Here is a 16,560-nt window from a genome sequence, read left to right on the forward strand (position 1 = left end):
AGTGGGCAGAGAAGCCAGAATAGCAACAGTAATGGAGCTCTCTCTGCTGAGAAGAAAGTATGAAGACTGATGAATATGTTTGTATTGCTAATAGCTATTACTCTGCTGTTAAATACATTAAGTGGTTGCATGTCTGGAAAAGCCAGCTCATAATAATAACCTTTATTGGAGGCTTGATCATGCCTGGCAGTATTAGGTGCTTTTCTGTTCAATACTTGATTTAATTAGGAGACAAGTTTATGAGGTCGATCCTCTTATCATCTCTGTTTTGTATATGAGGAAGCTGTAGGTTTGACCACTTGCCTGATGAATAGTGAAGCTGGGTCTCAGGGACATTTCTTTGTAATTTTCAAAGTGTGGTCCCTAGGAACTTGTGTGTGTGTGCTCAGTCATGTCCGACTCTTTGTGACCCTTTGGACTGTAGCCTGCCAGGCTCTTCTGTCCATGGGAATTTTCAGATAAGTATACTGGAGTAGGCTACCGTTTCCTTCTCCAGGGGATCTTCCCATCCCAGCGATCAAACCCACCTCTCTGGTGTTCTTGCATTGCAGGCGGATTCTTTACTGACTGCGTCAGACCTCCTTTCAGATCTACTGAATGAGAAACTGGGGTGTCACCCAGCAACGTGTTTTAACTGGCCTTGCAGGTGACTCTTTTGCAGGCTCAAGCTTAGAACAAGTGCACTGTACTGTCCATTGGAGCTAGGTCTTAAGGGGGAATTGAGCTGTCACTCCTAGAGCAAAGGACACCAGGAAACAGCAGATAAAGTAGCTATCCTGATTGTAAAGAAAAGAGGAGTTGTGGAGGAGAATATTTATTTCAAACTAAAGAAAAACAAATTTCATTTTCCAATTAAATGTAAAAATCAAGAGTAAAGGGGCATGGAGGTATACGAGTTACAGGAAAGGTTTTATTTTTGTTGGAGGGATTTGCAGTTCATGTATAACTGATACTTATATGACTAGCTCCTCAAATTTTAAATCTTCATTCCACAGTAGAAAAAAAACATCTTACTTGACATTTTGTTCAAAATTTGCTGACCACTGAGAGGTTTAGACGGAGAAGGCAATGGCACCCCACTCCAGTACTCTTGCCTAGAAAATCCCATGGACAGAGGAGCCTGGTAGGCTACACAGTCCATGGGGTCGCTAAGAGTCATCCCTTGGACTGCAAGAAGATCCAACCAGTCTATCCTAAAGGAGATCAGTCCTGGGTGTTCATTGGAAGGACTAATGTTGAAGCTGAAACTCCAATACTCTGGCCAATGAGTTGACTCATTGGAAAAGACCCTAATGCTGGGAAGGATTGGGGGCAGGAGGAGAAGGGGCTGACAGAGGATGAGATGGTTGGATGGCATCACCGACTCGATGGACATGGGTTTGGGTAAACTCTGGGAGTTGGTGATGGATAGGGAGGCCTGGCGTGCTGCGATTCATGGGGTCGCAAAGAGTCGGACATGACTGAGTGACTGAACTGAACCGAGAGGTTTATTGGAAACAATGACAGAAAACTGGTCTGAAAGAAGTAAAAGAAAAAAAAAAAAACCCTTATACTTTCTACCCAAGTCTTTTGTCTTAACAGCAGATTCGGCCCTCTGGGGTATAGAGGAATCTTTGATCAAAAGTAGACTAAATGTCATTGTTTCTGATTAACATAACTTTATTTTCAAATGCAAAAATGAGAATTCTTGATATGTTACTTTGTTGCAGAAATTAGAAAAAGATTGTGTAGTTGACTCTGCCAGCTGCAATCTCTGGAATATTCAGAGGTTTTCCTCTGAATACATTTGTAATGAGGAAGAAATTAAAAAAACTTGACACTGCATGGCATGTAGGATCTTAGATCCCCGGATGAACCCATGGCCCCTGTTGTGAAACCTCTGACACTTAACCGCTGGACCACAAGGGAAGTCCCTAACTATTTGTTATGTATGAACTGGAGGTATCTGTCCCAGTCAAAATTCCATGTAGATGGACAACAATAAAACTTCTATACATTTTTTTTTCAATTTTAATAGTTTATATAGACAACAGGATGTAAAATGGGTTGGATTCATCATATGCCTGGTTCAGAGCTAGAGATTGTATAAAGATGCATAGAGCTGAAGCACATGGTGTCACATGAAAGAGAAGGATGAAGTCTCATTTCAAAGGGAAGTGGTACCAAAGTGACAGAAGCTTTTTTCACTATCTGAAGGTCTGTTTATAAGCGGAGTTGCAAAATGTCCCCAACATTTGGTTGTATTCATCATTCATTGTGGCCAACCTTTGATGAAGGAAGGTTAGTAGACTGGCAAGTATGGCCTATTTAAAGGAGTCAGTTGACTATTTTCAAGTAAAACACCCTTCCCTACTTTTTTAAAAATTTTTTATTTTTCTATTGAAGGATAATTGCTTTACAGAATTTTGCTGTTTTCTGTCAAACCTCAACATGGATCAGCCATAGGTATACATATATCCCCTCCCTTTTGAACCTCGCTCCCGTCTCCCTCCCCATCCCACCCCGCTAAGTTGATACAGAGCCCCTGTTTGAGTTTCCTGAGACATACAGCAATTCCCGTTGGCTATCTATTTTACATGTGGTAATGTAAGTTTCCATGTTACTCTCTCCATACATCTCACCCTCTCCTCCCATCTCCACATGTCCATAAGTCTATTCTCTGTCTGTTTCTCCCTTGCTGCCCTGTAAATAAGTTCTTCAGTACCATTCGTCTAGATTACATTTATGTGTGTTAGAATACAATATTTATCTTTCTCTTTCTGACTCACTTCACTCTGTGTAATAGGTTCTAGGTTCATCCACCTCATCAGAACTGACTCAAATGTGTTCCTTTTTATGGCTGAGTAATATTCCGTTGTGTATATGTACCAAACTTCTTTATCCATTCATCTGTTGATGGACATCTAGGTTGCTTCCATGTTCTAGCTATTGTAAATAGTGCTGCAATGAACAATGGGATACATGTGTCTCTTTAAATTTTGGTTTCCTCAGGATATATGCCTAGGAGTGGGATTGCTGGGTCATATGGTGGTCTTATTCCTAATTTTTTAAGGAAATCTTCATACCATCTTCCATAGTGGCTGTATCAGTTTACTTTCCCACCAGCAGTGCAAGAGGGTTCCCTTTTCTCCACACCCTCTCCAGCAGTTATTGTTTGTAGACTTTTTGATGAGGGCCATTCTGACCAGTGTGAGGTGATATCTCATTGTAGTTTTGGTTTGCATTTCTCTAATAATGAGCGATGTTGAGCATCTTATCATGTGTTTGTTAGCCATCTGTATGCCTTCTTTGGAGAAATGTCTGTTTAGGGCTTTTTTCCACTTTTTGATTGGGTTGTTTGTTTTTCTGGTATTGAGTTGTATGAGCTGCTTGTATATTTTGGAAATTAATCCTTTGTCATTTGTTTCATTTGCTATTATTTTCTCCCATTCTGAGGGTTGTCTTTTCACCTTTCTTATAGTTTCATTTGCTGTGCAAAAGCTTTTAAGTTTAATCAGGTCCCACTTCTTTACTTTTGCTTTTATTTCCATTATTCTAGGAGGTGGGTCATAGAGCATCTTGCTTTGATTTATGTCATCGAGTGTTCTGCCTGTTTTCCTCTAAGAGTTTTACAGTTTCTGGTTTTACATTTAGGTCTTTAATCCATTTTGAGTTTATCTTTGTGTATGGTGTTAGGAAGTGTTCTAATTTCATTCTTTTACATGTACCTGTCCAGTTTTCCAAGCACCATTTATTGAAGAGGCTGTCTTTGCCCCATTGTATATTCTTGCCTCCTTTGTCAAAAATAAGGTTACCATAGGTACATGGGTTTATTTCTGGGCTTTCTATCTTGTTCCATTGGTCTGTATTTCTGTTTTTGTGCCAGTACCATACTGTCTTAATGACTGTAGCTTTGTAGTATAATCTGAAGTCAGGAAGGTTGATTCCTCCAGCTCCATTCTCCTTTCTCAAGACTGCTTTGACTATTCAGGGTCTTTTGTGTTTCCATGTGAATTGTGAAATTTTTTGTTCTAGTTCTGTGAAAAATGCCATTGGTAATTTGATAGGGATCACAATGAATCTGTAGATTGCATTTGGTAGTAGTCATTTTCACAATATTGATTCTTCCTACCCAGGAACATGGTATCTCTCTCCATCTGTATATGTCATCTTTGATTTCTTTCATTAGTGTCTTATAATTTTCTGTGTACAGTTCTTTTGTCTCTTTAGATAAGTTTATTCCTAGATATTTAATTCTTTTTGTTGCAGTGGTGAAATGTGTTGATTCCTTAATTTCTCTTTCTGATTTTTCATTGTTGGTATATAGAAATGCCAGCGATTTTTTGTGTATTGATTTTGTATCCTGCAACTTTGCTAAATTCACTGATTAGCTCTAGTAATTTTCTGATACTATCATTCGGGTTTTCTATGTACAGTATCATGTCATCTGCAAACAGTGAAAGTTTTACTTCTTTTCGGATCTGGATTCCTTTTATTTCTTTTTCTTCTCTGATTGCTGCAGCTAGGACTTCTAAAACTATGTTGAATAATTGCAGTGAAAGTGGACACTCTTATTCCTGATGTCTTGTTCCTGATCTTAGGGGGAATGCTTTCAGTTTTTCACCATTGAGAATAATGTTTGCTGTAGGCTTACCATATATGGTCTCTGCTATGTTGAAGTAGGTTCCTTCTATGCTCATTTTTTGAAGAGTTTTAATCATAAATAGGTGCTGAATTTTGTCAAAGGCTTTTCCTGCATCTATTGAGATGATCATATGATTTTTATCTTTCAATTTGTGAATATGGTGTATCACATTGATTGATTTGCATATATTGAAGAATCCTTGCATCCCTGGAATAAACCCAACTTGATCATGGTGTATGAGCTTTTTGATGTGTTGCTGAATTCTGTTTGCTAAAATTTTGTTGAGGATTTTTGCATCTATGTTCATCAGTGATATTGGCCTGCAGTTTTCTTTTTGTGTGTTGCCTTTGTCTGGTTTTCATATCAGGGTGATGGTGGCCTCGTAGAATGAGTTTGAAAGTGTTCCTTCCTCTGCACTTTTTTGAAAGAGTTTTAGAAGGATAGGCATTAGCTCTTCTCTCAACGTTTGATAGCATTCTCCTGTGAAGCCATTTGGTCCTGAGCTTTTGTTTTTTGGGAGATTTTTGATCACAGCTTCAATTTCAGTGCTTGTAATTGGGTTGTTCATAATTTCTATTTCTTCTTGGTTCAGTCTTGGAAGATTGAACTTTTCTAAGGATCTGTCCATTTCTTCCAGGTTATCCATTTTATTGCCACATAGTTGTTCATAATAGTCTATTATAAGCTTTTGTATTTCTGCATTGTCTGTTGTAACCTCTCCTTTGTCATTTTTGTTGATTTGGTTCTTCTGTTTTTCTTGATGAATCTGGTTAAGGGTTTGTAAGTTTTGTTCTTTTTTTCTTTCTTCCCTACTTTTGATGCAGTTATAAATTAAAGAATGGCTGAGAGTGTTCTGCATCCAATTTTTTGGAATATAAAGGCAATTCAACTGGATGGACTTTCCAGGTGGTGCTAGTGGTAAAGAACTCACCTGCCAATGCAGGAAAAATAAGAGACCTGGGTCAGGAAAATCTCCTGGAGAAAGGCATGGCAACCCATTCCAGTTTTCTTGCCTGGAGAATCCCATGGGCAGAAGATCCTGGTGGGCTATGGTCCACAGGATCACAAAGAGTCAGACAGGACTGGGCAACTACACATGCACACGCATGAGATCTGCAAGTCATTGGTTGTTTCAGTTCCCTTCTTGCTACAGAGACCAAAGACACTCCCAGCTCTACAAGATACACCAGAGTAGCCAGGCTCTAAGATGGTCTATCAGTGATCTCCACCTGCTGATAGTCACACCCTTGTGTCATATTGTATCAAGGTTGGTCTGTGTGACCAACATAAGGCAGAAGTGATGGTATGTCATTTCTATTGTTAGGTTATAAAAGACTGCAACTTCCATCGTTAGTGCTCCCTCTCTGTCTCTTTCCCCCTCTCATTCACTCTGGTAAAGCCAACTGCCACTCCATGAAGCCACTCATGCAGTCCATGGTGAGAAACTGAGGCCTGCAAACAACTATGTGAGCAAGCTTGAATGTAGACTCTTCAGTCCTAATTAAGCCTCAGATGACTGACTGCAGCCCCAGTCAATAGCTTGATACTGGGACTTCCCTGGTGGTCCAGTGGTTAAGAATCCACCTTCCAATGCAGGGGACTTGGGTTCCATCCCTACTCTGGGAACTAAGATCCCATGTGCCATGAGGGCAACTGAGCTCACATGCTCTGCAGCTCATGAGCACCACAGCTAGAGAGACATTCACGTGCCAGTGAGAGACCTCACATGCCTCAGCTAAGACCCTAAGTAGCCAAAAAATAAAAATAAACAAATAATATATTTTTTAAAATTTAGCTTGATACAATCTCATAAGACATTTTGAAAATACCTAGTTAAGCCACTCCTGGATTCCTGACCCACAGAGACTGTGATAGAATAGCTTGTGGCTTTAGGTTGCTTAGTTTGGGGGTAATGTGTTATACAACAATACATAACTAACCCAATTCGCCTGTGAATAAACAAGGAGTTAGCACTTAAATTTCACAACCACTTGAAGATTTAAAACTTGGAGAGCCAGACTCCTTAGCATCAGTTGTAGTGCAAAGAACACTGATGAGGATATAGATCAATGGTTAGTGCTACATTTCTGAAACCTGGTAGGCATAAACCTCATCATGAGACAGAACCTGGAGAAAACTATGTGGCATGTAGCACTGTATTCCCAACGTTTAAATAGATGTTCCAGTGATTTGGGACCACATTCTTGCACTCTTTTGTATTTCAGACAATGAGATCCATGCATTTTTCTCTAGCCTTAAGACTACTGCTTTCCAAATGTTAATGTGCATAAAATAATTCAGGGATCTGATTAAAACGCAGATTCCAGTTCAGTAGGTCTGAAGTGGGGCCTGAGAATCTGAGGGTCTAAGAAGCTTCCAGATGTTCCTGATGTGGTAGATCTAGAGTCACACTGAGGAGAAAGGCCTAGGTCACCATAGTCTCTTTAGTATGTTCCCCACAGTAGGGAATTTCCAGCTTTTTAAAAAGCCATAGTTTCCTTTCATCTCTTTGCAAGTGCTATTCTCATCCATCAGCACCGTTTCCAAACCTTCACTGGAATTTTATTTTGCCAAATAAACATAGGTCTAAACTAGCTTGATATATATATCGTAACTAACTTACTTGATTACTCCACTCTTTGTCCCAACTTGTTCTTCGGGTGTTATTTACTCTTGGGAATTTTATCAAGTAATTAGAACCCCCCACCACAGCAACCACAGGCCTTCTCTTGTTACACTGAAATGCTGCCCTAACCCACATTTCTGTGGCTTCTTCCCTCAAACTGCTTCTATAATCTCACGTCTGCTGTAGGCGGCTAATGTTATTGAGTATTTAGTGTTTCCGGAGAAAGCAATGGCACCCCACTCCAGTACTCTTGCCTGGAAAATCCCATGGACGGAGGGGCCTGGTGGGCTGCAGTCCAGGGGGTCACTAAGAGTCGGACACAATTGAGCAACTTCACTTTCACTTTTCACTTTCATGCATTGGAGAAGGAAATGGCAACCCACTCCAGTGTTCTTGCCTGCAGAATCCCAGGGATGGGGGAGCCTGGTGGGCTGCCGTCTATGGGATCACACAGAGTCTGACACAACTGAAGCGACTTAGCAGCAGCAGCAGCAGCAGCAGCAGCATTTAGTGTTCCAGGCACTGGTCTAGGCCCTTAAACTGTATGACAATATTAGCCTCACAACCCCAAGCAAGATAAATAAATGCTAGTTTTAATCTCCTCTTACGAAAGAAATGTTGACTTAGAGGAGTGAACTTTCCCAAGGTTATGTAACCAGATCTTGAAGTCAAATTAGAGGCGTTATTGCTATGGTTGTCTCTGAAGTTTGTCTTTTTTCAGCTCCCCCACCCACCCCACCCCACCACCACATATCTAAATGTGCAACTCTCTCTCCGTCCTTTCTCCTATACCTCTCAAGTTCAACATAAAGTTACTACTTAAGTCTTTCAATTAGGTAGTTCCAAGGACCTACTCCATTTTCAGTCTTTAGTGTCTTAATCAGTGTTGCAATTTATGTTCTTCAGGCATAGATCCACAAGTGTTTAACTGAATGTGGTTAACCTATTGTGCTGTCAGAAGACAACTCTACTGAATCTCAGAAGCTCGAATTAAAAAAAAAAAAAGTGTATGGGGCAGGTAGAGGTAGTTTATGAGAATAAAAAATTTTAAATACCCGAAAAATCCAGGGATTTCAGACACAGTGAATTGTACGAGCACCAGGACGCATCTCTTTCCCCATCTGAGCTCCGATCTCCTCCTGGGCCTCACTCCCAGCAGGCTTTCACAGCACTGTGGTGAGGTAGTTCCAGGCTTACATTCTACTAGTTTAGTGACAACAGCAATAAAGCGCCTCCTTCTCAACAATTCCCTCAAAGGCCCCAGGATTGCCTCTGGGCAAACCAACTCAAGTCACTTTAAAGGTTCTAGGTTTCCAATTAAGGGCATCACTCAGAAGTCAACTTCTGGGTTTGTCATTTACTACCTTTGTGTCTCAGTAGTTACTTAACCTCTTGTGACTCAGTTTATCATCTATAAAATGGGAATTTTAACAATATCTCATAGGGCTGATGTAAGAATTTAATAAACCTCAAGTACTGAGAACAGTGTCTGATACAGACTAGACCTGGGAAATGTGCTTTCTGTTTTCCTATTTCCAACTAAAGATTTATAGAGTAGGATTATAAAACTGGAAGGGCTTTCAGTGGTTCACCATTAAAGAGTTTTAGAGATCAGAACTAAGTTAAAGCCACAAAACTTATCCTAGTCTGTTTACTTTATTTGGTTGTGGTGTGGCAGAGATGTTTAGCTGTCCCCAAATATGTATTGTCCTTCATCCTTGAATTTTTGCTATCCACATAGCCACCTAAATAAAGACTACACACCCTAGCCTCCCTTACAGTGGCCTAATGTCTGAAGAATGGAACAAAAGCAGATATGGTTTTATTTAGCTTCTAGGAAGTACTCTTGAGAGAGCAGGTTTCGGGGGAAGGAGAGTGGGATGAATAAAGCAGGATCGACATAAATACACTACCATGTGTAGAACAGATAGCTTGTGAAAAGCTGTTATATAACACAGGGAGCCCAGCCTGGTGCTCTGTGATGACCTATGGGGTGGGGGTGGGGGAGGCTCAGGAGGGAGGCAATACATATATAATTATATCTGAGTTACACTGTTGTATGGCAGAAACTAACAACATTGTAAAGCAACTTTCCTCCAATTAAAAAATAATTTTTTTTAAAGAGAGGAAATTTGTCTTTCTCCTTGTTCTTTCCTGCTAATTTGAATGTGAACAGAAGACCTGGGACTGGAAAAGCCATCTTGAATCAACAGGACCACCACACTGTGTGCGATTCAGAGAAAGGCCCCTTCTCCCTACAGAACTAGGGGTCCAAGGGGTCCTTGTGTGTGAATTAGAAAAAGGCCCTTCTTCCTCCAGACCAACTCAACCAGTGCCCTAGGATGCTCGATAAGCTAGCTGATCATTGGCTTAATTTCAGCCCCTATTTCAGGCTTTCCACCAGGTACAGGACATGACCAGCAGAACCACATGTGGCAACTCTCTTGGGGATGGAGATAACAGAGGACAAAGTAACAAGACATGGAGTGCCACATCGGTCAGCCCCAATCCACCTACCAGGGTCTTTACTTAAGAAACTTCTAAAAACAAAAAGAAAAAAAAAAAAAGAAACTTCTATCTTGTTTAAGCCACTGCTATTTTCTTTCTTCTCCTTTTTAAAATTTATAGCCAATTTTTAACTTTTTAAAATTTATGTAATTTTTTAATAGTTGATATACAATGTTATATTAGTTTCAGGTGTATAGCAATGATTCAATTAAATATGTACACATAAACATTCTTTTTCAGATTCTTTTAAGTTACTACAAAATATTTAGTTCTCTAAGCTATACAGTAGGTCCTTGTTAGTCACCTAAGCCAATCATATTTTCATCTGCCAGCTCTATCATAGGCATCTCGTTTACAACACACTGCAAGTCCTGGATTTTATTCTTGGCTAGTTGTACTCAGACTCCTTCCTCTGCCCCACAATAGATCACATTGCTTTTATTCACTGCTGCATCAATCACCAAAAGTGAATGTTACCAATTACCTCCTGTCTGTGCTGTGATTTTTATCTTTCCACCACTGAGACCTGAGCTCCCACCAGATTTGGCCTCATTACAGTAAAAAGTAAAATAATAGTTAAAAAGAAAACAAGGCAATTCTCTTAAAAGCATGTTCCTGGAGTGTTGTCTTCAGGTTGGGGATCATGAAAACTTTAGGCAAGTTCTCTTGCCTGATTAGGTCATTTTACTACTCCTGCCTGGAAGCACAAATTGGTCAATATTGCCACACCCTTCATAAGCCATTCCAATAAAAGTGTGGAAAGTGGTTTGGATTACTGACTACTCTTTGCACTGAAAAACTAGCAATGATTGTTCGGTCTAGACACATCAAGTGAACAAGTACTAAGTTAAGGAGTGGTCTTTATCCTCGATTACATCAAAGAACAAACCCACCCAATGTGCTGAGAATCCTCAGAATTGAAAACAGAATCTTCATGTTTACCCCTCTGACTTATTTGCTCATGGGTTCTTATCTGTTATTTTAGGCCATAATGAGCCACTTAATTTAGATGGCAATGATCTCTTGTGCTTTTCAATTAAAGTCAACGATTAACTCGTTAGGGTCATGCACTTCAACTGATGGTAGTAAAATTCTGTCCAAAAAAACCAAACTCTTATAGCATCCCTTTGCCCTCAAAATTTTAGAAAATATTTTTTTAAGATAATTTCTATTATATGATCTCTCAACACCTGTGAGGTAAGTACGCGTATTTCCGTATGTTGTGTATGTAGGAATGTGTAGGAACAGACAAGGAGCAGTGAAATGGCCTGTCCTGACTGCATAGCTACTTAGTGGTGGAGCTAAATCTAATATCCAGATCTTTTAGATATGTCCTTTTTTTCATTACATTGGTTCACACTCCTCTATTTCCTAAAACTATCTTTCTGTAGCTCCATTTCAATCAGCATAAAGTGCCAAATACATCCACAGGCAGTCTCCTAATTTGGACTGTATGATGTGCCAAGCTGAGTGTTTGTTTTGGCCTTGGCTGTGGATGTCCTGATTATCTCCATTAATGCAGACAGCTCACCAACTCTTCTATCACCCTTCCTAATTGGTTCAGCTCCCTTAGGCTATTGGCTATCATTCCATTTCATAAGGCTTACATCACTAGGTAAGAACATTTGCAAGATTTAATTTGCTTGGTAGACCAAACAATATTGTAAACCCACCTTTGATTTTGGCTGAAATGATAATCAATCTTGAAGCTTTCAAATTACCAAGTAAAGGGCAAATGCAGTACGTTCTCTTTTAGAACAGCTGTGCAAAAAGCCTTCATGTTTGGATTTAGCCTTTTACTTTATTGAAGACGGCCTTTAAGGGTCATATTTGTTTCTACCTTTGGGTGGGCTCCAAAATTTACTAAAGAGCCTCACATAGAAGCACAATACTCATTATTCTACATGGTATTTGTGATACAGTTGACTCACATTAACATTCTATTCCGTCTCCTGTGCATAAGCTGTGTGTTTAACTGGAGGAAAGCACAGAGACCCACCAGCACTCACTGTAGTCACATCACTCAGGACCAGTTGAACTGGCTTCAAAGATTTCATATCTTCTTTCTTGTTGAAACCAAGAAGCACCTATTCCTTTTAAGATCACGCAAAATTTTCTGCTCCCCAACTATATTAATTTTCTCCTGGCATTACTGAGTTCCTATCAATTGAATTATTTCTGGTATTGGGTTAAAGTATGTCATTTAGAAAAACCGGTTTAAAGCATTGAAGGCTGGGCCATCTCCAGGTAGTTTCTCTATACAAATGATTCACAGCAGAGTCACAAAATATATCTTATAGCCTTGAGTAGGAATGAAACAGGGCTCTACAAGTTGTAATACTAATAAATGTTCAATGTAGCATTTTTTTTTTCATGCATTACCCAAAATTAGGGGAAAAAAAAACTAGCAGAAGCAGCTGCAATGCCAATCTATGTCAAGGCCGTTTCAATTGAGCTTGATAAGGCTGACTCCCACTCAATCTTGCTCATATGGATTTAGCAGCACAGTACGTCTCAAGAGGTCTCTCTTCTAGATCGACATGGCTGTTAAGGAGTTTCACGTCTTACCTGCCGTCGTGTCTAACAAATTGTCAGCTGTGCATGAAATCAGCACAAAGCCAGAGAGGTTTTTTAGGAAGTTTTAAAAACAGCTTTCTAAACACTGCAAATTGTCTTATAGTACTCAGATAAAAGTAGTATATACTTTTTGAAAATATTATTACTAGCCTCAACTTTTCCTCCTCCTGTTTTGTGACTTAGCCAATAATCCACTTCCATCTGGGAAGACTTTCCCAATCTCCTTCCCCAGATTTGGAGGCTTTTTGGAAATGCTTTCTTGGCATACACTCTTCTGCTAAGACTCAGGGACCGTTTTATCTCTCCTTGTATTACAAGTGTCTAGTACAGTGCTGAAACTGATTGTGGAATGAAACAATGCCCGACTCTTCTTCACTGTGGGTCCTCTGAAACTATGCTGTTGGGCCCCTCTTGTGAAGATCACTGAAGGAGAAGTGGAGACAAATTCAGTAGCCACTGTACCATCTACGAAAGACAGACACCGCTATTATCTACCTCAAATATGTCAGAGAAAAAAATGAAAAACTCTTTTCACATTTATTGCATGTATCTCAATCAAGCAGTACTCAAGAAGTATCACATTACTGTGTTACTGAGGAAGGCTATGTGAGTGTTGGTAGAAGACAGGAATGAAAAATAGAATGGGGCCACACATCCTTAGATGGCTGTTCACTGGCCCCTGAAATAGCGAACACACATTTGAAGAATACCTCAGAAAGCGAAGGGATTTTTTTTGGTGGTATATGGAATACAGTCCTAAAATTTTTTCAAAAATTAACAAGTCCTCCCTTTTCAGCTCAGCTATACCACCTGCATTAAGAAGTACCACAGTTTGGAAAGACAGAGACCCAATTGTTAAACTGTGAAGGACAAAAAAGAATACAAAAAATGTCCCTTAGAAGTCTACCTTCTCTTGAAAAGCTCTTGTTCCAAAATGCTCTGTATAATTACTGTTAATTTGTACTAAGGGGCAATGATATATTGGCAGGCAATATCCTCCAATTGCAAGGTCACTTAAATTGTATTTTCCCATTCTTCCCTCACACTAATGTTAACAGAGATATGAAAGCAAGTGACTTAAGGAAATTATGACTTATCTGTGAATACATGACAGCTTTAAGCAAGAATACTGGCCCGTTTTGTATTACAGCCACATGTTCCTACTTTTTCAACAACCTTGAAAAATAAATATTTGAACTACACTCTTCAATAAAGTCCCTCTACATTTGTTGTCAGTCTTAATCACCTTCTGCTTGTCTGCTTAGGGCCTTTAGCTCTCAGATGTTGCACCTGGAGATTCCTGCCTGCTTTATGATGTAGGTTTATATGCCCTTTAATTGAAAGCAAACCGCCTTAGATAATCCAGTGACAACAATGTTACAAGGTCCACTTTCCGTTAAAAGGTAAATAGAAATATTAGGCTGTTCTCTAAAATGAAGAAAAACACATAAAAATACACCGCAATCTGCCACACCACTTCCTTTATCAGAGATAAAACCCCGCAGCCTAAAAAATCGCTCTTTTGTGTTTTTCCGCCATGACAGGAGTGGGAGAGTGTAAGGAACTGCAGTTCTCAATGACTAATCTCTTCACCCTGTATAACATTCTTTGTCCAAAAAAAGACTTCAGTCATACAGTATGTTAAATATTATATTCGTGTTACTACAATAACTCTATCAACTTTAACCCTAAGTTTTGTCTAATATTCTAATTATTACTTGTTGAAAACACTTCATCAAACAACAAATGAATACGGAAGGATGACAGGAACATACACTACACTCGTAAGCAATGTTTACTATTTTTTTGGGAAGGTTAAAGTGAGTTTATAAAACGGTAGGGAAAAAACGTGGTATTATCTTTAAGGTAGTATAATTTCTATAAAATAGCTTCATGATTTTAAGTAGCCATATGACAACTGATCAACAATTAAACAGCTGCTTAACATATGCTAAGACCTCATGCTAAGTCACAGCCTGCATGACTGTGAACATGTGAACTGGGACCTCTGGAGTTGGTACAATGTACAGTCTGCATGGCTGGATGTTACAGTTGGACACACCAATGCCAAGTATTCTTTTTTAAGAAAAAAAAAAAAAGAGGTAAAAGTCATTGCCGATGGAATTGTTAATGTTGTTAATGCAACAAAAGCACGGTCTCTAAAAACTATTGAGATATTCAATTAATACCAAAAATATTACACTATGCGGGAACAAACCAATATTTTTCCAAGCACCTAACAGTGCTTTTCAAATAATCAGAGCAGGAAAAACTTTCAAGGTTAAACAGTTAAGTGCATACATTGGAGGAACACCTGTCAGAGATACTATCTTCCACTCAAGTTTTTTTATTTTTAGATGAAAACTATATAGCCTCTTTTTGGTTTAATGAAACATACTGGCCAAATGGCTTCTGTTCCTGACCTCACCAAACAGCACTTACTAGTGAAATCTGCACATTAGTAGAGCCTCAAACATGGCTTTAGCTAAGCATTATAAAAATGTACAGATGTATAAATTTCCCTAGTATTTCATGGGGCTGCTGCTCTGCCTTCAATAATTAGATTGCACTTGTAGCTGTAAGACCACATTTGTGGCAGTGTGTGTGTCATTAACAATTTTTCAAAAATCCACTATAGACCGATAACAAAACAAAAAGTCTCCTTTGCATGGAATCATATTGATATTCAACATAAGATAGCAGTCATTAAGTAATTCATTCACACTATAGTTGGGAAAACTTTCTAAATACTATGGGCTTAAGAACAAGGAATGTAACAGCAGTGCAAGCCAGTATGTTCACTGTCCTCAAAACAGAAAAGGACCCACCCTTCTCATGAATTTGAAAAGACACTGGAATGTCTTTATGGGAAAGCATGCTCAGGATAAGAAAGTACTGATAAAGTCACGGTGAATATCCGTATCTCCTACTTCAACCCTTTCCCACCAGAATGTGAAAAGTGAATAAAGACAGCAACATTTTTCAAAAAGTTAACTTATATTAAAAATATTTTATAAACAATTTTAATACTACAAAGTAGTATTGCCATACAAAGCAGTTCAAATATTAACTGTTCTTTAAACTGTTAAACTTTATTATAAATTAAAATTTCTTTACAAAAAAATTGCACATAATATTTGACCACTCTTAGGTTCTGATGCACTGGCATTTGCAATAGTTTCTTTAATCTTCAAGTTAAACAGTCTCGGCAAGGAGTCCAGGACGTAGAAAGGGCAATAAACAACCCTGTTAGAGCATTCAAGTGCAACTAGCAGACTTGTGGCCATGGCAGTTACACTTTCCTTAAGATGGACTGCTTAAGTTTTAAATCCTGAAATGAAGAATCTCAAAAGGTTTAAAGAGGAAAAACTAAAAGGGACTGCCAGCTTTTTACTGTAAACACAGCCCTGGAAATTAAATCCCAAACAAGAATCTCTCAGGCATCAGAGAGTGTCAAGTGAATCAGGAATAGCACAACATAAAGGAAGGGGGAAAAGTAAAAAATAAAAACAAAAACAAAGCAAAATGAAAATAAATGTCAGTCACTTTGAGGAACTATACTTACGTACATGATGTTATGAGAATCTGGCAGGGCCTAGAAGCAGGCCAAACAGGAAGTTCATTTATCCAACCGAAGAGGGTCATGTTCATTGCTTCCGGTTTTGAGGACAGGATATTGTAGGGGATTTGATATGATCAGTAATGCTTGTCTGCCTTACACAGACCTTAGCCAGGGATCAGCCTAATCTTGAAGGATCATTCAAAAAATTTTGGCAATTATTATAAGGACTTAGAACTGACTGCACCCAGTGTTCAGTGATTCTTGCTTTCTGTTTTGTAACTGTTTAAATTTAAGAGCTCATTTAGGCTGACTCCAATCTCTTGGCACTTGGAAACTAGTTTTCTCAGGTTATCAGTTTTACCTCCTTCTGAAGCTTCAAACAAGAGTTGCTGTAAAAGACAGGGAAGCATAGAAGTAAGACTTAGCTAGATTTTGAGCATTACCACATCAATGGATATGGCACATGCAGAAAATTTATAGGAAAACTTCAAGATGAAATAAAAGATAAAAAGCATTACATCTTTCCACAGTGATGCACAAAGAGGTAACTTCTGTAAGGCTCTCTGATATAAACGGTGGACCTATAAGATAGATATATATACAATTGCATCAGGAAATGTGGTGAAAAGCCCCTTCATAATCCTAACCATCTGAATGGTACTT

The 16,560-nt window shown here is 38.9% G+C and overlaps 1 protein-coding gene across 2 annotated transcripts in view; it reads right to left on the minus strand.

Moving 5' to 3' along the window:
* Nucleotides 1-15,406: 15,406 nt before the first annotated feature.
* Nucleotides 15,407-16,560, minus strand: part of ZFC3H1 (zinc finger C3H1-type containing) — a 54,150-nt gene continuing 52,996 nt past the window's right edge. For both annotated transcript variants that reach the window (XM_081593139.1, XM_081593138.1), the window contains exons 34-35: nucleotides 16,416-16,478; nucleotides 15,407-16,286 (exon numbers count right to left, since the gene is read on the minus strand). In XM_081593139.1, coding sequence (XP_081449265.1) covers nucleotides 16,149-16,286; nucleotides 16,416-16,478 — 201 coding nt within the window. In that variant the 3' untranslated portion in view covers nucleotides 15,407-16,148. The remainder of the gene's footprint in view (nucleotides 16,287-16,415; nucleotides 16,479-16,560) is intronic.

The sequence above is a fragment of the Giraffa tippelskirchi genome, chromosome 4, assembly GCF_054371585.1.
Source record: "Giraffa tippelskirchi isolate mGirTip1 chromosome 4, T2T-mGirTip1v1.2.pri, whole genome shotgun sequence".
Taxonomy (NCBI): Eukaryota; Metazoa; Chordata; class Mammalia; order Artiodactyla; family Giraffidae; genus Giraffa; species Giraffa tippelskirchi.